The 26,646-nt window shown below is 38.7% G+C and overlaps 1 protein-coding gene across 1 annotated transcript in view; it reads left to right on the top strand.

Moving 5' to 3' along the window:
- Positions 1-26,646, top strand: part of dve (SATB1_N and homeodomain domain-containing protein dve) — a gene marked incomplete at its 5' end in the record, with an annotated part of 274,413 nt that overhangs the window by 7,957 nt on the left and 239,810 nt on the right. Inside the window, one exon of the mRNA XM_069329243.1 lies at positions 21,887-22,040. Within this exon, the coding sequence (XP_069185344.1) occupies positions 21,887-22,040 (154 nt within the window). The remainder of the gene's footprint in view (positions 1-21,886; positions 22,041-26,646) is intronic.

Here is a 26,646-nt window from a genome sequence, read left to right as displayed (position 1 = left end):
GTGGGTGTCGCTACTGTGGGTGTCGCTACTGTGGGTGTCGCTACCGTAGGTGTCGCTACTGTGGGTGTCGCTACTGTGGGTGTCGCTACTGTGGGTGTCGCTACTGTGGGTGTCGCTACCGTAGGTGTCGCTACTGTGGGTGTCGCTACCGTAGGTGTCGCTACTGTGGGTGTCGCTACTGTGGGTGTTAGCGCCTCACCGGTGTAAACACAGTCGCTGTATTTCGAAGTGCGCTTAACAAGCGCGCTAAAGCTTATCATCTGTGAATAAATGCGCTAATGCGTGTCATCAACGAATGAATGCGCTCATTTAGCATCAATGCCTTAAAGTGTGGCCTCAAAGAGTATGCTAAAGCATTTCATCAATGCAGTGCCGTGAAGAATGCCATCAAGCATTTAAATTTACGCTGAAACAGGCATCAATGCATGCAAGTTTACGCTGAAACAGGCATCTAATCTCTCATGCATAAAGTGAGAGATTATCTACGGCATCAACGCATAAAGTGTGAGATTAACTACAGCATCAACGCATAAAGTGTGAGATTAACTACAGCATCAACGCATAAAGTGTGAGATTAACTACAGCATCAACGCCTAAAGTGAGAGATTAACTACGGTATCAACGCATAAAGTGAGAGATTAACTACGGTATCAACGCATAAAGTGTGAGATTAACTACAGCATCAACGCATAAAGTGTGAGATTAACTACAGCATCAACGCCTAAAGTGAGAGATTAACTACGGTATCAACGCATAAAGTGAGAGATTAACTACGGTATCAACGCATAAAGTGTGAGATTAACTACAGCATCAACGCATAAAGTGTGAGATTAACTACAGCATCAACGCCTAAAGTGAGAGATTAACTACGGTATCAACGCATAAAGTGAGAGATTAACTACGGTATCAACGCATAAAGTGTGAGATTAACTACAGCATCAACGCATAAAGTGTGAGATTAACTACAGCATCAACGCCTAAAGTGAGAGATTAACTACGGTATCAACGCATAAAGTGAGAGATTAACTACGGTATCAACGCATAAAGTGTGAGATTAACTACGGTATCAACGCATAAAGTGTGAGATTAACTACAGCATCAACGCCTAAAGTGAGAGATTAACTACGGCATCAACGCATAAAGTGAGAGATTAACTACGGCATCAACGCATAAAGTGAGAGATTAACTACGGCATCAACGCATAAAGTGAGAGATTAACTACGACATCAACGCATAAAGGGAGAGATTAACTACGGCATCAACGCATAAAGTGAGAGATTAACTACGGCATCAACGCATAAAGGGAGAGATTAACTACGGGATCAACGCATAAAGTGAGAGATTAAGTACAGCATCAACGCATAAAGTGAGAGATTAACTACGGCATCACCGCATAAAGTGAGAGATTAACTACGACATCAACGCATAAAGTGAGAGATTAACTACGGCATCAACGCATAAAGTGAGAGATTAACTACGGCATCAACGCATAAAGTGTGAGATTAACTACGGCATCAACGCATAAAGTGAGAGATTAACTACGGCATCAACGCATAAAGTGAGAGATTAACTACGGCATCAACGCATAAAGTGTGAGATTAACTACGGCATCAACGCATAAAGTGAGAGATTAACTACGGCATCAACGCATAAAGTGTGAGATTAACTACGGCATCAACGCATAAAGTGAGAGATTAACTACGGCATCAACGCATAAAGTGAGAGATTAACTACGGCATCAACGCATAAAGTGAGAGATTAAGTACAGCATTAACGCATAAAGTGACACCAAACAAGAGTGTGGCATCACTACAAGTGTTGAATAACGCAGCCAATATACAAAAAAATCGCAAATATACATACATGTAGCGGTAAACTTTCAATACACCTACACTGAGTTTACTTTGCATACAGTTCTATAAAATATCCCTGAAAACTTATGTGCATCAGGTAAATATCGTTTAAGAATTAATCCTGACAGTAGCTAGGTCTATAGTAGCCTAGCCTTATACATGATAACTGGAAGGACGGACTGCCTATCCACCAAATATACTTTTTTTTGCAGCCAAGTTAACATAAAAAAAAAATCCTACTAAATCAAGTTATCAATGCCTAAAAAGTGCACAGTGTTAAACCAAATGCATAGAAAGTGCACAAAAGTGTTGTGCAATGCAGAGAAAAGTGCACAAAAGTATTGCACATGCATAGAAAAGTGCACAAAAGTATTACAGCATGTACAGAAAAGTGCACAAAAGTATTGCACAATGCATAAATGCACAATACAATGGGGGGGACTGTAGAAGACGTGCAAATTGACGCATGAATGATGCGCTAAAGCGTGACATCGATGGGTAGGTGTGCTGGAGATATCAGTGCATATTAGAATGCGCTAATGTATCGTGTCAGGGTGGGAGGAATGCGCTAATGTAGCGTGTCAGGGCGGGAGGAATGCGCTAATGTAGCGTGTCAGGGTGGTAGGAATGCGCTAATGTATACCGTCAGAGCGGGAGGAATGCGCTAATGTATCATGTCAGGGCGGGAGGAATGCGCTAATGTATCATGTCAGGGCGGGAGGAATGCGCTAATGTATCATGTCAGAGCGGGAGGAATGCGCTAATGTATCATGTCAGGGCGGGAGGAATGCGCTAATGTATCATGTCAGAGAAGGAAGAATGCGCTAATGTATCATGTCAGCGTGTGGAGAGTGCGCTAATGTATCGTATCGGCGCGTGAAGAGTGCGCTAAAGTATCGTATTAGGGCGTGAAGAATGCGCTAATGTATCGTATCAGCGCATGAAGAGTGCGCTAATGTATCGTATCAGCGCGTGAAGAATGCGCTAAATAGTAACTCTCAACCATGATCCGTCATCCCCCCCCCTCCCTCCCTCTCTTGTCACATAACCACCTTTCTAATTACCCAACTACCCACCATTAAGAACGACCCGGAGCAACCCTGCTGTATCCAGAGACATGTATTCTAAGACACGTACAATTGCGTCTTTTACCGTACAAAAATATGGTGGTTCGTCCAGCCTGGGTTTACACACACTTAACAACCGACCACACTCGCAATCATGCTCATTGGGACATATAGATGGTTATTGTGCCACAGCCATGTATATAGCAGATGTGTACTCTATGTACTCTGTTGGGGGGGGGGTTGTACTCAGGTGATTACGTTCATATTGCGTTCTCCATCGGATTTGAAACCTATTTCACTTAATCCGCCTTAACTCAATTTTTTTTTTTACGGGTTATTCACACCCGTGCCACCTCTTGGGTGGCTTAATCTTTATTAATCAATTAATCAACTCAATTTTAATCTAAAAGCTAACCTAACCTAACCAAATTCTGCCTAATCTAACCTAACTCAACCCAACTTAACTCAATCCAACTTAACTCAACCTGATATATTTATACTGACAGTTTAAACCATTAGGAAAGAAAAGATGTTATGAATATCCAGATTTAACAGGAAAAGAATTCAAATTACAACCTACACACTCTGACCCGTGCGTCAGAGTGTGACTTCCTTTACAAAGAGTCCATTCTCAAGCATGACATCAGTACCAGAGGGTATAGACTCCGAGAGGGAATACAGTCTACCCCCCAGTCCAATGCAAGCTCACCATAGCCCGTGCTACTTGGAACATTTTGTTTCCAGTAGCTGAATAATAAACATGCGTCTCACCATATACCCCCTATATCGGTCTATATATATATATATATATATATATATATATATATATATATATATATATATATATATATATATATATATATATATATATATATATATATATATATATATATATATATATATATATATATATATATATATATATATATGTGTGTGTGTGTGTGTGTATATCACGAAAATAAACACGTGATTAAGAATGTGACAATGTCAGACCACGGAGGAAAATGAAACAGGAATTTCCTTAAGTACTTTCGTATATTAAATACATCTTCAGAAGGTATGAAGGTCTTACCTTCTGAAGATGTATTTAATATACGAAAGTACTTAAGGAAATTCCTGTTTCATTTTCCTCCGTGGTCTGACATTGTCATTATATATATATATATATATATATATATATATATATATATATATATATATATATATATATATATATAATATATATATATATACTGAGAAGGGGGGAAGGTGCGAATATGAGAATATATATACAACACGGGAGACATCTCCCGTCACGCAGGGTGCAGTCGCACCTCCACAGATCTCCAGTATGAGCTCTTGATACTGGTAATGGCTCAAAAGGGCCACCACTTACGGGCTATTCATGCCCGTGCCACCTTTTGGGTGGCTTAATCTTCATCAATCGGGAAGGAGCATCCGGCTCAGAGGATTCATATACCGAAGGTGGTACACTTAATGCAAGAGGAAGCAAAAACGCATCAAGACATCATTTGTAACTAGGCTGTCAAGACCTGGCCGCGGGGGCTAGCAATAGGTTTGAAGTCCGTGATGGATAAAGCCATGTAAATCTCACCCCCTATCCCTCCATCCCCCCTTTCCTTTCCCGCATGGGCCGCTGGGCCGCCCGCCCACCCCTCCATCCCCCATCCACCAATCCCCGCATAATACTAAGCGCTAGGCTTCAGCACCTGAAAGTTTACGCTAAGTTATGGGTTAGCGTTCAGACGTGTACACTAAGTTATGGGGTTAATGCTTAAGTTATGGGTCCACTTACCTCCTTAGGAGGATAGACGAAAGACCAGTTACCGTCCTAGAAGGATAGAGGAGAGAGCCCAGTTATTGTACTAAGAGGATAGATAGATGAAAGAGTCCAATTTCTGCGCTAGAAGGATAGATGAGAGTGCAGTTATCTGCTCTAGGATAGATGGGAGGATTGTTACTGCGCTCGGAGGATAGACGAGAGAGCCCAGTTACTGCGCTCGGAGGATAGATGAGAGAGCCCAGTTACTGCGCTCGGAGGATAGATGGGAGGGTTGTTACTGCGCTCGGAGGATAGATGGGAGGGTTGTTACTGCGCTCGGAGGATAGATGGGAGGGTTGTTACTGCGCTTGGAGGATAAATGAGAGAGCCCAGTTACTGCTTTAGGACAGATTAATTGTTACTGCGCTCGGAGGATAGATGGGATGTTGTTACTGCGCTCGGAGGATAGATGGGATGTTGTTACTGCGCTCGGAGGATAGATGGGATGTTGTTACTGCGCTCGGAGGATAGATGGGATGTTGTTACTGCGCTCGGAGGATAGATGGGAGAGGTTGTTACTGCGCGAGGTGGATAGAGAACCAAGGTGTGCAAGGTTCACACGCTAATCAGTTCATCGTGATAAGATCTTCTAGCCATTGGCTAACCCTTATTTTTAACCCGAATTATCAACATGGACATACGGTATATTTCTCACCGTATTTACTAAAGTACATACTCCCAATATATATATATATATATATATATATATATATATATATATATATATATATATATATATATATATATATATATATATACATATATATATATATATATATATATATATATATATATATATATATATATATATATATATATATATATATATATATATATATATATATATATATATATACTTTAGTGCACTTCTCATATCCTGTATATACTTCTCATTAGCATACTGAGGTATACTTTTCATCGTACATACCGAAATTGACGTTAAATTTTGATAATTTAAAGCGCGTATAAATATATTTTCAGTTCTCATAGCAGTATTTATTTTGAATCTGGCAAATGATATAAATTTGTTTATTTCAATTAATATATATCTGGTCTAATTACAAATGTTCCTAATCATGGCTGTATATACAACTACAAGAACTAACTAAAAGAAAGACGCTGAACAGCCTATTAGAAAGTTTGTTCCTAACAAATTATACCAAAGCGTTACAATCATTTATAATTCACGAAAATACAGCACTAAATCGCCCCATAATACAAGTAAATCCTACAATAGCGTCAATGATCAACAATACTCAACATTACCAACTTTATGTAAATATTGCCATTAAGCGGTCAGTAAATAATTACAAAATGTCTAAAACTTCCTTTAATTATATTATGTTTATTTTGATAAAAGGTAACAAGTATAAAAGGTAAAAGATGTATATATATATATATATATATATATATATATATATATATATGTCGTACCTAATAGCCAGAACGCACTTCTCAGCCTACTATTCACGGCCCGATTTGCCTAATAAGCCAAGTTTTCATGAATTAATGTTTTTTCGTCTACCTAACCTACCTAACCTAACCTAACCTAGCTTTTTTTGGCTACCTAACCTAACCTTACCTATAAATATAGGTTAGGTTAGGTTAGGTAGGGTTGGTTAGGTTCGGTCATATATCTACGTTAATTTTAACTCCAATAAAAAGAAATTGACCTCATACATAGAGAAAAGGGTTGCTTTATCATTTCATAAGAAAAAATTATAGTAAATATATTAATTCAGGAAAACTTGGCTTATTAGGCAAATCGGGCCTTGAATAGTAGGCTGAGAAGTGCGTTCTGGCTACTAGGTACGACATATATATATATATATATATATATATATATATATATATATATATATATATATATGTCGTACCTAATAGCCAGAACGCACTTCTCAGCCTACTATTCAAGGCCCGATTTGCCTAATAAGCCAAGTTTTCATGAATTAATGTTTTTTCGTCTACCTAACCTACCTAACCTAACCTACCCTAGCTTTTTTTGGCTACCTAACCTAACCTTACCTATAAATATAGGTTAGGTTAGGTTAGGTAGGGTTGGTTAGGTTCGGTCATATATCTACGTTAATTTTAACTCCAATAAAAAAAAATTGACCTCATACATAGAGAAAAGGGTTGCTTTATCATTTCATAAGAAAAAAATTATAGTATATATATTAATTCAGGAAAACTTGGCTTATTAGGCAAATCGGGCCTTGAATAGTAGGCTGAGAAGTGAGTTCTGGCTACTAGGTACGACATATATATATATATATATATATATATATATATATATATATATATATATATATATATATATATATATATATATATATATATATCAGTATTTGGAGAGCCAGGTGTACAGTCAGGGCGGGTCTCATGGTGGACTAGCAGTGTAAGGACTAAGATAAGCCGTGGGAAGGAAAAACTCTTAAGATTGCTCATAAGAGCCGGTATAGCTTATGTGTACTATCATAACCTTCTTTTGAAAATAAAAAAAAAACAAATCTGTAATACTTTTATATCTATTTCTCCTAAAAAATGATCAATAATGATAATCAGCAGAAACACCGCGATTATTATTCATTCGATAATAATAATAATAATAATAATAATAATAATAATAATAATAATAATAATAATAATAATAATAATAATAATAATAATATTTGAGGTTGGCTTGAACTGGGCAAACAGTATTTATATACAGTAATATAGTCGTGAAAGAGAGCATATAGGACACCGGCGTGTTGGTACCTGGAGTGATATAGGTCCCTCACCCTGGTACCTGGAGTGTCTCTTAGTTTAGTGCCTTGTTTTGACTGCGGGCTCTCCAAAGCCCGTGCTACTTGGAACTTTTTTGTTCCAGGTAGCGAATCTTTAACATCAACAACAACAACTTGTTTTGAAAATTACTTGAGACGTAGGATAGTCACCTCTTCCACTTCTTTGGTACACAAACCCGTAGTCCAAAGTGGGAGGTGCAACATGAATTAAACGTAGCCAGTTATCAGAAAGCTTTCCATTTAAATCGAATCAAAGGCTTTTACTCATAAATGGTAGTATATTTATAACAGGGAAAAGTTATATATATAAAAAGATACTGTACATTAATTACATAAGTGACAGTAAGAGCATGACATGTAGACGCTGGTATTATCAGAATCATAAACTTTATTTGAAATAACTTACACAAATATTTACAATTACGAGTTGAGACTATATTACTGGACGGAACAGATACTCAACTTATATTTCAATTTTTAATCACAAATCTAATTAGATATTATGGAAACTATTATATACTAAATATTAATACATTAACCATAAACTGTGAATTCCTTATTTGAATAATTATTATATATATATATATATATATATATATATATATATATATATATATATATATATATATATATATATATATATATATATATATATATATATATATATATATTCAAACTATTCCATGAAAAGCGCAATATGAGATATTAGGAAATAGGCAGAAAACTCGCAATTCTAATAAAATTATTTTAAGCTATAACAGCTTTTTAAACACCATTTTTATAAAATTTCTCATTTATATACGACTTACACTATATGACTGCATCTGGGATTAAGACCGATGTATCCAGGGTATCAATAAACCGCCAATAGGTAGATACATCTGGTTTATTTACCTACTTGGGAAGGTGTATTGCTATTAAATGAACATCAATGATGCAGACACCCCACAGAAGCGAGAATATGTCACCCCCCCCCTCCCCACCCTACCAAGTTCAAGTATGTTTATTGAGACAAGAAAGAAATACATCTCAAAGGGATAGAGTAGCTTAGGCTATTTCTTCCCCCCCCCCCTACTTTATCGGAGATAGGACGCTTCATAGGTTAATCGAGGTTCCCTATCCCAGCCACACACACCTTCCCCAGGCTGCTGCAACCACGCAACAGTTGCCTAACTCTCGGGGTACCTATTTGCTTCAAGGGTAAAACAGAGGCATCGGGTGTTTAGGAAAGGTGACAGGCAAAAGCTTAGTCTTGTGCGGGAGTCGACAGCGGGACCGTTTAGCTGTGTGTGTCGACAGCGCTGTTACAGCATCGTCGATTTTCTGTACAATTTTGTCGGGAGTCAGTGTTCTATGTTCTACCAACTGTGTTTTCTGTTGTCCCAATTGTATGCAAAAATTGCATCTACCTTGAAAACGGTAGCCTCGCAAGACCCGGAAACAGTTATCGACTTCAAAAACACCTGACTATACATAACGTCATTCTTGTATGTTATAAAACACATTCACTTGAGGTATAGTATTCGAAGTGGAGAGACGCGGATTAAGAGAGGTCAATAAATGGAAAATTAAGCCAGGTTTACACACATGAAAGAGCGTTGAGGGCGGAGGAGCGAGAGAGGGGGGGAAAGGCCTCTAAAAAAGGGTTGATATAAGGGTTATATTAATAACAGGCAAGATGACACTTTGAATAACAAGACCTTAGATGTACTAGTTACAGGTCGCGAATATTTCTCTCCATATATTGTGTAAGGAAAATTAAACAAGAAATTACTTTCGTTTAATTTATTTATTGTGAATTATCACATTAGTCACTTACTGAAATTTTATATATATAAGAATATATTTTAATGTAACAAGTACCGAAAATACAATATAGCTATATGTACGCTGCTACTGAGTACTCGCTATCGAATATTACCGTTTGTGTGTTAATTAATATTAATTGTTACGGGCTTTGGCTTCAGTCTTCATCTCATTTATAAATACATTATTTCCAATTTACTGATAATGTATCGGGAGAAATGCATTCCATTACATTTGTTTTTTTTATTTTGCAATTATCCTGTGTAATGGAGATTTTTTAGCATCACGTAGCTAGTTATTTGACACGATGTACTCTCCTCATATAGTCTAGGAGTAGCTGCACAAATGTAGATGTACCTAAATGTGTTAATAAAAAAAATGGATACATACAAATATAATATCCACGCTTACATATAATTATTTAGAAATCAAATATATATATGTGTATATCCCAGCACATTTACTTGCATTAAATTGAAATTAAAATGGAAAGATTTTATCCATAAATGTTCATACCTTTACAGGTGGGTTAGTTTACGCGAATTTACTGAAACTTATTTACCCAAGAGAAGTTCGTAATGATAACATAACATGCAATATTTATAATTGCAAACTGTATACGCAAAATTTAGAAGTTACACGTATCAGTAATTTTACACACACATTACAGTTGTCTTATTCATTCAGAAACCACTTCTATAACAACTTATGCAAATCGTTACAATAATGGCTGAACTAAACAGGTGTACATCAGTGTAAACCAAACTTTACATTTTTGGCATATAGTGAGTAACATCAAGTTTACAATTTGTATTTCAATTTGTATTTTTAATTTTCTAGAAAGAGAAGGGATATATATATATATATATATATATATATATATATATATATATATATATATATATATATATATATATATATATATATATATATATATATATATATATATATATACACTGAGAGATGTGTACTCAGTTTCTCGGTGTATATACATTGAGTTTACTCTAGTATACTGTGCTGGTGTATGTATTTTAAATCGAAATTAAATGACAACAGAAGTCGATCCCATGTTAGCGGAATGTTATCGTCTATAGAACATTACAATTATGAAACAACTAAGCCGGTCCACTTGCAAATTCTAGGCGGATTCCGTTGAAATCCTCTCCGTCCTGTTGGCACCTACTAATCGGGTCCCGTTTGAAATCCACCCACACTGTTGGCTTGTACTAGGTGGGTTCCGTTTAAATCCACCCCCAACACTTTTTCTGTTTGACCATGCTTGGCTGAGCCTCTCTCTCTCTCATATACTAATCTATTTTTGACACACTTAACAGTAGAACTTCCGGTTGCAATTCTCTTTACCATGTCGTAGCTCAGTCGATTAAGGCAGGGGTCTGGGATCCTCTCGGACGTAGGTTCGAATCCTCGTAGTTTTGTTCATTTAATGCATCACGCTATTGTGATTTCTATGTGTAACGTGCAATAGTGTTCTAAAACTATCCCAACTAAAACTAAACTATCCTAATTATAATTATAAATAAAACTAAACTATCCCAATTCTAAGTGTGCTACCATTTAAGAACATAGTTTTAGAAATTTGGACTGGTAAAAGATTTCCCATGATATCGTGTCTAGATGTTTACAAGACACGCTTATCGGTGTTTTTTTTTGTTTTGTATTGACGAGGATTGCTGATGGGTCTAAGCCGTGAATTTAAATTCTTATCAGTCTTCAACGACGCCCTTATCTAATCTCTTCGGTAATTATTCCCCTTATAATATCTGGCGGAGTGTGACCATCAGAACGTATGTCCAAGCTTAGGGCTCTAGTGTTTATAATAGTTTGTTTAAGGCTCTTTCTGCCAGGTGTAGCTTTATTATATTGGAGGCGATGAGTCACAATAACGTGGCTGAAGTATGTTGACCAGACCACACACTAGGAGTTGAAGGGACGACGACGTTTCGGTCCGTCCTGGACCATTCTCAAGTCGATTGAGACCATTCTCAATCGACTTGAGAATGATCCAGGACGGACCGAAACGTCGTCGTCCCTTCAACTTCTAGTGTGTGGTCTGGTCAACTTTATTATATTTATCTGTTGCATCGTTTAGTTATAATTAGGTTATACGGTTTTATCACTATTATCTGTTGTATCGTTTATTATAATTATCTGTGGTATAGTTTATCATAATTATTGATGGATTTATCCAACTTACTGCTACTATCTGGTCGAACGTACAAAAATGGACTGTTGCAACCAGAAATGGGCACATTTTATACGATAAATTTTATAGAGGACACACACACACACACACACACACACACACACACACACACACACACACACACACACACACACACACACACACACACACACACACAGGCTGCCTTAAATGATTAAGGCAGCGTCTGGGATCCTCTGGGACTTAGGTTCGAACCCTCGTCACGGCCCTTGTGGATTTGTTCATCTACTGTCTTAAATTTGCAGCTTCCCCTCATTCTTATTCCTCATGTTTATAAGTTTACGTTCAGGAAAGACCTGGGTGAATACTGGTTCGGTAATAGGGTTGTCGATTTCTGGAACATATTATACCTGGTAATGAACCGTGGGACCGCCCAGTGTTTCGAGCGTAGGATAGACATTTACATGAGTTTGGTTGGATATAAATAGGAGCTATCTGTCGCTGGTTCTTACGGGCTATTCATGCCCGTGCCACCTCTTGGGTGGCTTAATCTTTATCAATCAATCGTCGCTGGTTCGTATGCCTGCCGATGATTCGTATACCTGGTGATGATTCCGCGGATCAACGTCCCCGCGGCCCAGTCTCTGGACAACTAGGCTGTTGGACGCGGCTTCTCGCAACCTGATGCAAGGGTCACAGCCGCCTTAGAAGGGCCAATAAGCCCTCTTCAGTTTCATTTATTATTTTGTTCTCTCGTTCAATGCTCTTCACAGTCTAATTGTGTTACGGACACCTCTTAACTTGACGACAAAGCCAAAGTCATTCCTTTCATTTGCAGCATTTTTTTTAATTTTTATTCACTGTTATTTGAGCTGTATTGAACATGTTTCTTATCAGATGAACACATCATGTGCCTCAGTTGAACGCATCCTGTGCGTCTCGGTTCAAAGCATCGTGTGTGTCGCAATTGAACGCATCCTGTGTTGGTGTGTGTCACAGTTGAAGTCTGTCCTACATAATACTCAGATGAGATACAGGATAGTATCGGCGTTCTCCTTTGTCTAATATATACAATAATGTTCACCTGTACATTCATTAAGGCTTTTACCTGTGGCTCTGAGGAGAGAATCCCGTATCATGTTTCCATAAATTCTCAGTGATACTGTTTCGTTTAATGAACTCGTATACAAAGAGTATTATACACAAATATGTTTATAGCAATGCCATTATTAAAATTATATATACTTACATGCGTTTGGTAATGCCATTATTTAAACTTTAAAACACACTTATGCCTATTGCAATGCACTTGTTAAAAATTTTGTTCTATTTTAATATTACCCAATTGTTATATCTGACTGTAGAAACGTGATAGTAGTGTAATGGTGATCAATTATATCGAAGGAATCGAAAAGGGGGATTTAATGGATTCGATTCCATTAAAACAATGGAATCGAATCCCTTTTAAGAAACGATCGGAAATGCTCCTACTCCATCCTGTTGAGATCAATGGAGAGATTGATGAAATAGAGGAAATACAGAGAACATATACGGAATACATAGACGCGATAAAGCACCTAAATTATTAGGATCGTCTCAAAGCCCTCCAAATGTACTCACTAGAAAGGAGACGAGAGAGATACCAAATAATATACACGCGGAAGATACTGGAGGGCCAGGTCCCAAATCTACACAGTAAAATAACAACGTACTGGAGTGAACGATATGGAAGAAAATGCAGAATAGAACCGGTGAAGAGCAGGGGTGCCATATATATATAGGCACAATCAGAGAAAACTGTATAAACATCAAAGGTCCGCGGTTGTTCAACGTCCTCCCAGCGAGCATAAGAACTATTGCTGGAACGAACAACCGTGGACATCTTCAAGAGAAAACTAGATAGTTTTCTTCAAGGAGTGCCAGGCCAACCAGGCTGTGATGGATATGTGAGCCTGCGGGCCGCTCCAAGCAACAGCCTGGTGGACCAAACTCTCACAAGTCAAGCCTGGCCTCGGGCCGGGCTTGGAGAGTAGAATAATTCCCTGAACCTCATCAACCAAGCATCATCCCATGCGTCAAATTCTAAGTGCCTTTTCCAATCGTAAAGATTTACGAACCTAAGCAACTTGTGTTAGTTATCGAGGCTGATGTCTCATTAGTCTAAATTTAAAACCATTTTTAATGACGAATTGACGAAGGTTTTAATTTCATTGAAACATCCGAATATGTACAGGCGATGAGTCACAATAACGTGGCTAAAGTAAGTTGACCAGACCACACACTAGAAGGTGAAGGGACGACGACGTTTCGGTCCGTCCTGGACCATTCTCAAGTCAATTGTCGACTTGAGAATGGTCCAGGACGGACCGAAACGTCGTCGTCCCTTCGCCTTCTAGTGTGTGGTCTGGTCATCCGAATATGTACGTTGTAGTGTCCGTCGTCCGACGGCTTGGGTCGTCGCAGAAGACGGGAGCCAAGCGTGGAGGGTAAACTTTGGTGTTTGGGGCTTTACGGAATATATTGGCTCTGACGACCATTAATTAGCCTGCCCTCCTAAAAGATTTCCCAACGTCAAGAAACTGTCGTACTATACAGTACCCATTAGCCTAATCTAACAGAGGACCCAAAACAGAAAACGGGACAATATGTCTATTTCGCGAGCCGCTACCATTTTCCAGTACGACGATTTTTGGCCTTAGGTAGATTCTACGTCAAAATGCGACTTGCTATTAGAAGGACGGGCGTAAATACCTCGTTTTCTAGAAAGCGATAATAGTTTAATCTGTCACTTAACTAGAGGTTAAACTCGGTGACCAGTATATGTATATATTAGTACACACTAATCCTTAAAATTATATTAATATATCATTACATACAGAGATCACACTAACGTGATGCATCAAATGATAAATTCAGTAGAACTTCGGTTTCAACTCTTTTTACCCTGTCGTAGCTCAGTCGACTAAGGCAGTGTCTGGGATGCTCACGGACGCAGGTTCGAATCCTCGTCACGGCCCTTGTGGATTTGTTCATATTATTATATTATATTAAGAACATGAATTACTGACTTAGGATAGGTTAGGGTTGATAAAATTTATATGCTAGTTTTAACTCAAATTAAAAAAACTAAAATCTTATATAATATAATGGAAAGCTTTATCACTCCATAAGAAAAAAAAATGAATATATGTAATTTGGCCTATTAGGAACCACATAATATATATATATATATATATATATATATATATATATATATATATATATATATATATATATGCGCTTCTTATTTCAAGATTCGATGAAAGGAATTATCTTTCGCAGGTCTAAGAGCGTCTTACACTTAGGTAATTACTCGTTCAGTTTAAGTGTAATTACGTTTAAGTGTAATTACCCAAGAGTAGTTACAGGATGAGAGCTACGCTCGCGGTGTTCCCTGTATGCGTTGGTGTTGAAGATTGTCAGGACGTCCACAGCTTCTTGTTAGGTAACTTAGTGTGCCTATCCCTCTCCCTCCCTCCCTCTCTCTCTCTCTCTCTCTCTCTCTCTCTCTCTCTCTCTCTCTCTCTCTCTCTCTCTCTCTCTCTCTCTCTCTCTCTCTCTCTCTCTCTCTCTCTCTCTCTCTCATGTTGCAGATACTTATTTTAACTTCAGTCTTATCTATTAGATCAATTCCTGTTATAAGGTTGTACGTTGGGATCATGTCACCTCTCTGGCTAGTTTTGCTGAGAGCTGACGCCTCCATGAAGCCTCTCTTCGTCTCTCTCTGGCGTTCTAGGACTGGGATCATTATTTTAATTGTTTTACAAATATATGTCTTATGATTAAGAAGCGTATATTATAATCATTAGCGCATTGCATTCGCTCCAATATTATTATGACTATATATTTAGTATAGTTATATATATATATATATATATATATATATATATATATATATAACAATTAAATAAATTGTCGATATATTACGATTAAACAAATAAATATATTATTTGTTATAATAATATATTTATTGAAATATATAATAATTATATATTTAAATAAATATATTTAATATAACGATATATACCAATTAAAAAAATACTATTTTGAATTAACTAAATATTATTTGGAACTTCTAATAGTTACATTAATTCCGGATTAGCATGAAGAGAAAGAAAGACTTTTGATTATTTGTGGGAGAACCCACAAGTGGTTAAGGCCACTGAGTGAATGGTCCAACAAATGGCTGTTGAAGTTCAACCCGAGTAAATGCAAAGTAATGAAACTAGGCAGTGGAAACAGGAGGCCAGGCACAGGATACAGAATAGGAGATGAAGTACTTAATGAAACAGACAGAGAGAAAGATCTAGGAGTTGACATCACACCAAACCTGTCTCCTGAAGCCCACATAAAGAGAATAACGTCTGCGGCATATGCGAGGCTGGCTAACATCAGAACGGCGTTCAGGAACCTGTGTAAGGAATCATTCAGAATCTTGTACACCACATATGTAAGACCAATCCTGGAGTATGCGGCCCCAGCATGGAGCCCGTACCTTGTCAAGCACAAGACGAAGCTGGAAAAAGTCCAAAGGTATGCTACTAGACTAGTCCCAGAACTAAGAGGCATGAGTTATGAGGAAAGGCTGCGGGAAATGCACCTCACGACACTGGAAGACAGAAGAGTAAGGGGGGACATGATCACAACCTACAAAATCCTCAGGGGAATCGACCGGGTAAACAAGGACGAACTTTTCAACACTGGTGGGACGCGAACAAGGGGACACAGGTGGAAGCTGAGTACCCAAATGAGCCACAGAGACGTTAGAAAGAACTTTTTCAGTGTCAGAGTAGTTAGCAAATGGAATGCATTAGGAAGTGATGTGGTGGAGGCTGACTCCATTCACAGTTTCAAATGTAGATATGATAGAGCCCAATAGGCTCAGGAATCTGTACACCAGTTGATTGACGGTTGAGAGGCGGGACCAAAGAGCCAGAGCTCAACCCCCGCAAGCACAATTAGGTGAGTACAATTAGGTGAGTACAGAGGCTGCACACCCACCGCTCCTGTGCCAGGTAAGTTATGGGCTCACCATAGCCCGTGCTACTTTGAACTTGTTCCGAGTAGCTGAATCTATAACAACAAACAACAGAGGCTGTTGTTGTTGTTACAGATTCAGCTACTCGAAACAAGTTCCAAGTAGCACGGGCTATGGCGAGCCCGTAACTTACCTGGCACAGGAGCGGGGCAAGTAGCACGGGCTATGGTTAGCCCTGCATCTTACAATGCCCCCGCCTGGCAAAAATACTCCCAGATAGAATACCACCCCCCCCCCACCTTCCCCCACTTCCCATCGGTTCACACCTCCTCCTCTTCCTCCCCCATCTCCTTCTCCATCTTCCCTCTCCTTCCCCCATCTTCTTCCCTCCTTCTAACCGGTTCTCGGAGGGAGAATTGGTTGTTGGCTGTTGATTGATAAACTGGCGGGTGTAATGCACATCCTTTTGACTCTTCGTTTTTGGCATCTTCCTAGTTGAATTTTCTGTTAATTGACGCATTTCGCGTGCACACACTCTTCTCATCAGCACACACTCCACCCATGCCAACTTTCATCCATATATATTGTTCAGCCACACACACACACACACACGCGCGCGTGCACTAGGGGACACAGGTGGAAACTGAGTACCCAAAATGAGCCACAGAGACATTAGAAAGAACTTTTTAGTGTCATAGCTGACAAATGGAATGCATTATGCACTGATGTGGTGGAGGCTGACTCCATACACAGTTTCAAATGTAGATATGATAGAGCCCAGTAGGCTCAGGAATCTGTACATCAGTTGATTGACGGTTGAGAGGCAGGATCAAAGAGCCGAAGCTCAGCTCCCAGAATCACAACTAGGTGAGCACACTAAACATACTAACAATCTTCCCCCCTCCCCCCTCATACATACCACACTCATACAGTCCGCATACACAGGCTTTTTGCTCATGCACACGTCAGAGATCAAATTCCGGGCCACCAAAAACTCTTTCGTGTTATTAGAGTATAGAGATGCCTATATATACACACACGCACACCGCTAAATATACACCCAACACCGATATATATATATATACACACGTATGAAGCATACACGCTGGTGGGAACGACAGGCGCGAGTGCGCTGGGATTTGTCAGTAAAGAGCAACGTATATGGCAGGGTTGGTGGCGGCGCGCGCTGAGGTCTGTCCGCGAGCTCATCCGGGGTAATCCGCGTGCATCCGTCGCCTGAAGGTCGAGCGTTCGGTGTTGAGGATTGATGGGAGGGAAGGAGGGTGGGGGCGAGAAGGGAACTGGTAAGTAAATGAGACGCAGCCCCCCAAAACCGTCGTCGTGAGTGTGTGTGTGGTGAGTGTGTGGTGAGAGTGTGGTGAGTGCGTTGGGTGGACGATTTTGTTGTGTTTGTGAGTGTTAGTGTGCGCGTGCGTGTGTGTACTTCCTTAATTGTGCTTGCGGGGGGGTTGAGCTCTGGCTCTTTGGTCCCGCCTCTCAACTGTCAATCAACTAATGTAAAGGTGCCTGAGCCTATTGGGCTCTGTCATATCTACACTTGAAACTGTGTATAGAGTCAGCCTCCACCACATCACTGCCTAATGCATTCCATTTGTCTACTACTCTGACACTGAAAAAATTCTTTCTAACGTCTCTATGGCTCATCTGGGTACTAAGTTTCCACCTGTGTCCCCTTGTTCGTGTTCTACCCGTGCTAAATAGTTTGTCTTTGTCCACCCTGTCAATTCCCCTGAGAATTATGTAGGTGGTTATCATGTCTTCCCCTTATTCTTCTGTTTTCCAGGGACGTGAGGTTCAGCTCCATAGCCTTTCCTCGTAGCTCATACCTCTCAGTTCCGGGACCAGTCGTGTGTGTGTGTGGTCGTTGGTGCTCCCTTCCATATATCTCCAACATTTATCCCCTCTCTGGTCTCTCTCTCTCTCATTCTTTCTTCTCCCTTTCCTATATTTATGTCCCTTTTGTCCTGCTTCTCGTCCTCTTTCCTCGTCTTTCAAGCATTCCTGGACTTCCTGTTCCTCTTTTTGCTCTTCTGTAAGACTGTTGTATTGGAAGATGTGTTAATCAATACATGTTCCTTCTGAAGAAGGATTGATTAATAAGAAAGTACTTAAGGAACTTCCTGTCTCATTTTTTTTAGTTCGAAGTCGACAGTGTCACATTATTCTTCACGTGTTAATTTAATAATGTTTTACACCCACACACATATATATATATATATATATATATATATATATATATATATATACAAAAGAATGGGGGTGGTAGGAGAAGATAATATTAGTGTTCAGTGAGAAACCACAAGGTCTCCTCTGAATACTTTTTATTTTCTTCTCCGAGGCTATGGGTCCCCACTTTGGCATCAGAGGTGGTACCCTCACAAACTTTTATATATATATATATATATATATATATATATATATATATATATATATATATATATATATATATATATATATATATATAAATATTTTTACCCATGAGACTGTATTATGTGATCCACAGCTAAGCTTTAGCTTGTAGGGATCGAAGCTAAGCTTGCTAAGAGCACCCTGGTCATTTTTCTTAAGCGACAAGCTGAAAAACGCCGGATTGAGATGAAAGGTCAACTTTGCACTGGTTTAAGTTACGGGACATCTGCAGAGACATTTTTTTGGGTGTCTTTTTATGTAACAAGAAAAGTTGAATGATTGGGATTCCCTGTTTTGTATTGTCAAATTTTTACTTTTAATATTAGTGATTTTTGTGTTTATAATATTGTAGTTATTACACAAGGAAATTGCTTGAGAGGATTTTATCAGAGGAAAAATAAATTGGTTAAAATTGCGGGGTCCAAGAGCTAATAGCTCGATTCTGCAGGCACAAATAGTAAATATACACACACGCAGATACTAGAGGGCCAGGAATGAGTACCTTAGAGTGAGGAGAGAAGCAGAGAGACAGTATGAAAATGACATCGCGAGTAAAGCCAAGACCCAACCAAAGCTGCTCCACAGCCACATCAGGAGGAAAACAGCAGTGAAGGAACAAGTGATGAAATAGAAAAGATGAAAGAGAACAGATACACAGAGAATGGCAAGGAGGTGTGAGAAGAAGAGATTCCAGGAGGTCTTCACAATAGAGTAAAGAGAAGCCCCCTGCACTAAGAGAGGCGACGGCAAACCAAACATCCTTGGAGAAATTCCAGATCACCAGTGATGAGGTCAAAAGGAATCTGTTGGAGCCGAAGACAACGGCTGTTTGGACCTGACAGAATCTTATCGTGGATACTAAAAGAGGTTTTAGAAGCACTAAGAGTGCCACTCTCTATAGTGTATAACAGGTCACTGGAAACAGGAGACCTACCTGAAAGTTGGAAGACAGTTAATGTAGTCCCAATATACAAAAAAGGGTGACAAGCAAGAGGCACTGAACTACAGGCCAGTTTCCCTAACTTGTATACCATGCAAGGTTATGGAGAAGATCGTGAGGGAAAGGCTCGTAGAACATCTGGAGGGAAAGCGCTTTGTAACACAACACCAGCATGGGTTGAGAGATGGTAAATCGTGCCTCACAGGCTTAATAGAATTTTATGACCAGGCGACAAAAATTAGGCAAGGAAGAGAAAGGTGGGCAGACTGCATTTTCTTAGACTATCAGAAAGCCTTGGACACAGTACCCCATAAAAGGCTGTTACAAAAGTTGTAGAAACCGGCAGGAGTAAAAGGGAAGGTGCTCCAGTGGATAAGGGAGTATCTAAGCAAGAGGAAACAGCGAGTAACTGTGAGGGGGAGACATTAGAGTGGCGAGATGTCACCATTTCAGTCCCACAGAGCTCTGTACTTGGACCCATCCTATTTCTGATATACTAGAAATATACCAGAGGGTATATACTCATTCCTCTCAATGTTTGTTGATGATGCAAAAATTATGAGAAGACTCAAGACGGATGAAGATAGACAAAGGCTACAGGACGACCTGGACAAACTGGAGGAATGGTCTAGAAAATGGCTACTAAAGTTTAACTCAGGAAAGAGTAAAGTAATGAAATTAGCGAAGAGAGCAGTAGGCTGGATACAAGGTATCATCTGGGAGGTGAAATACTGTAAGAGTCAAATAGAGAGAAAGATTTGGGGGTTGAAATCACACCGAACCTGTCCCCAGAAGCCCACATCAAAAGGATATCATCAGCGGCATATGCTACTTTGACCAACATAAGAATGCTTTTAGAAACTTGGGTAAGGAATTGTTCAGGACCTTGTATACCACGTATATAAAACCAATCGTGGAGTATGCAGCTCCAGCCTGGAGTCCATACTTAAACTCAAAACAATACCTAGTTTAACACAAAACAAATTTAGAGAAGATTCAGAGATATGTCACCAGACTAATCCCAGAACTGAGAGGTATGAGCTACGAGGAAAGGCTACGGGAGCTAAACCTCACGTCCTTGGAAGACTTAAGAGTAAAGGGAGACATGATAACCACCTACAAAATCTTCAGGGGAATTGACAGGGTGGGGACAAAGACAAACTATTTAAGGGGTGGACCACGAACAAGGGAACACAGGTTGGAAATTTAGTACCCAAATGAGCCACAGAGACATTACAAAGGCGGGATCCTGGAGTTAATATTTCGATTACACACACACAGCCGGTGTGTGAGGGGCAGGTGACTGAGCGGACAGCACGCTGCACGCGTGATCCTGTGGTCCCGGGTTCGATTCCGGGCGCCGGCAAGAAACAATGGGCAGAGTTGCTTTCACCCTAATGCCCCTGTTTCCTAGCAGTAAATAGGTACCTGGGAGTTAGTCAGCTGTCACGGGCTGCTTCCTGGGGTGTGTGTGTGTGGGGAGAAAAATAATACCAGTAACAGTTGACTGATAGTTGAGAAGCGGGCCTCAACGCGCTGAGCTCAACCCCCGCAAGCCTAACTAGGTGAATACTGAGGCAGTGAGACAGGCAGACAAGCATATATGCTATATTACCAGTAATGTATTTCTTAATAAATTTAACATAATACAGTATATATACATAATGAATAATACAAATAACTGATAATAAACGCAATTCTTAGTATATACAAATATATAGTATATACATAATGAATGATAACACATACAATACTAATAATTAAAATAATAAACATTGAAGGAACTAATAATTAAGCCTAGTAACTGATATCGGCTGGAGTCAAAACAAAGTTCTAGAAGAAAGTTCTTTCTTTACTTGCTAGAGAGAGTAGACTCTTTGGACTGTAATGTCTCTCTCTCTCTCTCTCTCTCTCTCTCTCTCTCTCTCTCTCTCTCTCAAACACAATGAAACTGGGCTAATCTCGTCGTTAACATTTCAGAGAGAAGGCAGTGCGGAACGGACCAATGGGCGATCAGAAGACGTGCCACCTAGGGAACCAGCTGGCCACTTGACCAATGGGGATTCACCTAACAGACAATCCCCCGTCCTATTGGCCAGGGACCCAGAGGGCAGCCCCAAGCCTCTCTCCGTTGGTGAGTACAGACAGACAGACATGTTATGCTCTTGTTATGATTCGTGTGGAGGACTAAAATGAAGGAAATAAACGCTATTCTTTGAGGATTCGTTCAACGTCTCGTATCACAAATTGTGGGAAGATGAGGGTAAAGTGGTGAAAGAAAATGGGAAGCTGGAAAATGGGGTAGATTTTCAAGACGGGAAGGTAAGAAATGGGGCAGAATTTTTGGGCGAGATCGGGATGTTGTTGTGGTTAAAGATTCGTTATTTAGAACAAAAAAGTTCCAAGTAACACGGGCTATGGTGAGCCCGTAGAGATCGGGAGAATCAAGGGCAAATAGTATTTATAAATCTTGTGATCTTATATTACCGGGAAGTAAGGAAGTAATTATCAAAAGAAGGCGCCAAGCCCCAGGGGGGGGGGGGGGGGGAGACTGTGTTGTTTATTGCCCAGGAGAAAAATCTAAATAATTACAAAAATATATCTAAATAATTACGAATAGTATCTAATTACACCCAGAAATACATGTTGATTTTCGAAAAATGTAAATCTAATTAATTTCAATAAATAATTAAATTTATACAAATTTGTTTCTTTTCGACAAATAATTAGTTCCTGTAATTTAGTGGATTTTTTTACTTCTTATTTTTTTCAGGACTAAATTTTGTGGCAATTGAAAATCTATTTTTTTACTTATTTTTATAAGAATTTAGTAGAATGTAAATATTTAGCAAAAAAACAAATTATTATCATAAAATTTCTGTATTAATTACACGCAGAAATACTCTACAGTATACCAATTTTTGGACGTAATTAAGAGCTGTAGCAGAGAGCTTTTATCAGAATTGAAATTGTCATTTTTTTGGTTTACTTTTAATGATAAATGGTCCCCCCTGAAGAAATAAACATCTCTTATATAACAAAGCCTCGTCATTAAGAACCACATCTCAGCCTCTGGAGGGTTAGTATAACGCCAGTATACTATAGTATACTATAATAATTATAATAATATTTTTTTATTTAGGCAAAGGTACATACATAAAGAGATTTTACAAAGTTTGTTGGCTTTATAGATAAGAGCTAGTACATACAATGCCTAAAGCCACTATTACGCAAAGCGTTTCGGGCAGTTATTTAGTATACTATAGTATAGTCTGCTGGCCAGTATATCTCGTTCTTCAACCCATTCTCCTGTTTAGATAGTTGTTTTTGTACACTTGAGAACCGGTTAAGATTTCAATCTTATTAAATACAGTACCAAGCAGAACTATATTTTGGGATGTGGGTGGGTGGGGGGGGGGAGAAGAGTGGAATAGGCTATATTCTTAAGTTGGGCAATTGTAATTTTTCATATATTATAAAATATCAACTATATAACTTCATGGAAGCTTTATGTCAATTCTAATTATTGTTATTACAAATTACGACAATAGTCAAGGAATTGTGATAAAATACTAACAAAAAAAAGAGTGTTATTTCCGGAATGTCGCGTCTAAATATTAACATTGTTAATAATACTAATTAACTTAATTTTTTGGACCATAGATTTATTAAAAATAGTACTAATCTAAATGATTTTTTTTTTGTCTTCTAAATTAAACTGACGAAACGTCCAAGGGAGATAACTTTGTATTTAAAAGACATTATACACGGAGATAAAAATAAGAGCAACGTTCAAGGTATTATTTATAATAATGAAATAGGCACTAAGGAATGACGAGAGCCTTGAATACTTCCTGAATTAAGTAAACCCCGAGATTAAAACCTTAAAAGTAAGATTATTACACGTTACACTATTTCTTATTACATTACAGTATTTGTTATATATATATATATATATATATATATATATATATATATATATATATATATATATATATATATATATATATATATATATATATATATATATATATATATGTCGTACCTAGTAGCCAGAACGCTCTTCTATGCCTACTATGCAAGGCCCGATTTGCCTAATAAGCCGAGCTTTCATGAATTAATTATTTTTCGACTACCTAACCTACCTAACCTAACCTAACCTAACTTTTTCGGCTACCTAACCTAACCTAACCTATAAAGATAGGTTAGATTAGGTTAGGTAGGGTTGGTTAGGTTCGGTCATATATCTACGTTAATTTTAACTCCAATAACAAAAAATTGACCTCATACGTAATGAAATGGGTAGCTTTATCATTTCATAAGAAAAAAATTTGAGAAAATATATTAATTCAGGAAAACTTGGCTTATTAGGCAAATCGGGCCTTGCATAGTAGGCTGAGAAGTGCGTTCTGGCTACTAGGTACGACATATATATATATATATATATATATATATATATATATATATATATATATATATATATATATATATATATATATATATACATATATATATATATATATATATATATATATATATATATATATATATATATATATATATATATATATATATATATATAACAAGAGAATGTGTCTTTGTCCTAAGTTGGAAGCCAGACACTCGGCGCTAGCCTCACCTACATTTGCAGGGGGGATGGTCTGGGGTCGGGGACGGTTATAGGGAGGTCGGGATAAGTCTAAGTTAAATGCTTTAAGAAATATTAGCAATTATAAACAACCCCTAAAGGCCGTTTTCATGGCGTCGAGTGTGAAATATAGTTTGCGATTAACGTGGAGTAGTTAATGAATGTAAACACAGGTAACTACTAGCGGCAGGTGTGGCCTAGTACCCCGTGGTGTAGGCCTAGACCCCGGGGGGAGGCTAGGCCTGGCGGGCACTGGGGCAGGTGTTTTAAGGAAGATGAAGGACCATCAAGTTAGCTTTGTTCTATTCCACACTCAAAAGTGACTAACCATCCTGCTATGATGGTTAACTTTTCAGTGTCACTGTTACCTCCTTCACTCCTGTGTCCTCGTAATGCAGCCAGAGTGTGCCAGTGCAGACTACTGATCACATGGCCCTGTATGACTCTCCATGCGGTGTGGTGGGCAGTTTAACCTTCACGTAACTAGTTCTTGACACTCTGTACTCTCCTTCATATAGTCTAGGGCAGCTAGTTCTTGACACACTCTGTACTCTCCTTCATATAGTCTAGGGCAGCTAGTTCTTGACACACTCTGTACTCCACTTCATATAGTCTAGGGTAGCTAGTTCTTGACACACTCTGTACTCTCCTTCATATAGTCTAGGGCAGCTAGTTCTTGACACACTCTGTACTCCACTTCATATAGTCTAGGGTAGCTAGTTCTTGACACACACTGTACTCCCCTTCATATAGTCTAGGGCAGCTAGTTCTTGACACACTCTGTACTCCCCTTCATATAGTCTAAGGCAGCTAGTTCTTGACACACTCTGTACTCCCCTTCATATAGTCTAAGGTAGCTACACAAATGTAGATGTACCTAAATGTACTCACCTAGTTGAGCTTTGGCTCTTTGGTCCCGCCTCTCAACTGTCAATCAACTGGTATACAGGTTCCTGAGCCTACTGGACTCTATCATATTTACATTTGAAATTGTGTATGGAGTCCAGCCTCCTCCACCTCTGAATCTTCTTTACCTTTGTCTTGTGTTTAACTAGATATGGACTCCAGGCTGGAGCTGCATACTCCAGGATTGGTCTGACATAAGTGGTATACAAGGTTCTGGACGATTCCTTACACAAGTTTCTAAAAGCAGTTCTGATGTTGGCCAATCTAGCATATGCCGCTAATGATATCCTTTTGATGTGGGCCTCTGGGGACAGGTTCGGTGTGATATCAACCCCCAGATCTTTCTCTCTTTATGACTTGTAGGATATCACCTCCCAGATGATACCTTGTGTTCGGTTAATAAGAAAATGTTAAAAGGATGACAAGAGATGGGAATTCAAAGCATCTGAGACCCATATATTTCTTTCAGTGTTTCTTGAAGGGGGTGAAAGGGACGAAGAGATAACTAGATAGAGATAGCTATATAACCACATGACCTTGAGAGGCCTAACCAAGCATGCGAAATGTTAGATAAGGCCTGATAATGTTAATTACAGATGTTAGATGTTAAACAGATGTTAATAACAATGTTAAATGTTAAAAGAGAACTGACAACGGCGTCCATAACACCCCCAAAGCCATCTGTTAATTACCCCCCCCCCCAAAAAAAAAAAAATAATCGAAAAGGTAATGTTAATTGAAACGGACGATGTATTTAGGATAATGTGACTGGCTTTAAATTCGCGAGCCGCGAACGATGAAGGAAAGTTCATAAATTTTCGATCATCTGGAGGTAATGACAGTAATAGTCTAGTTGATTGTTTGAACCTGTGGTTAAAAGGAGTTTGCTTAGTTGATTGTTTGGTCCGAGGTGGAGACATAGTATTGTTTGGTTCATTGTTTGAACCGGGGATGAAAGTGGTGTTTTAATTGTTTCAACTGAATTAAAGGCATAGTTTGATTTAGTTAGTTGTTTGAACTGAAGTAAAAGGGTAGTTTGATAATAAGAAAGGAAGGGGTTGGTTTAGGGGTATGTAAGTCTAGGCTAGAAGAGTTCACCTCTGGTGGTACCACCATACGAAGGTACCATTAGAGGTACTACTAGAATGAGGTACTATCAGAGAGGTACCACCAGAGAGAGGTACCA

This window comes from Procambarus clarkii, chromosome 22, assembly GCF_040958095.1.
Source record: "Procambarus clarkii isolate CNS0578487 chromosome 22, FALCON_Pclarkii_2.0, whole genome shotgun sequence".
In the NCBI taxonomy this organism is placed as follows: domain Eukaryota; kingdom Metazoa; phylum Arthropoda; class Malacostraca; order Decapoda; family Cambaridae; genus Procambarus; species Procambarus clarkii.
This window is presented reverse-complemented; position numbering and strand designations above follow the sequence as displayed.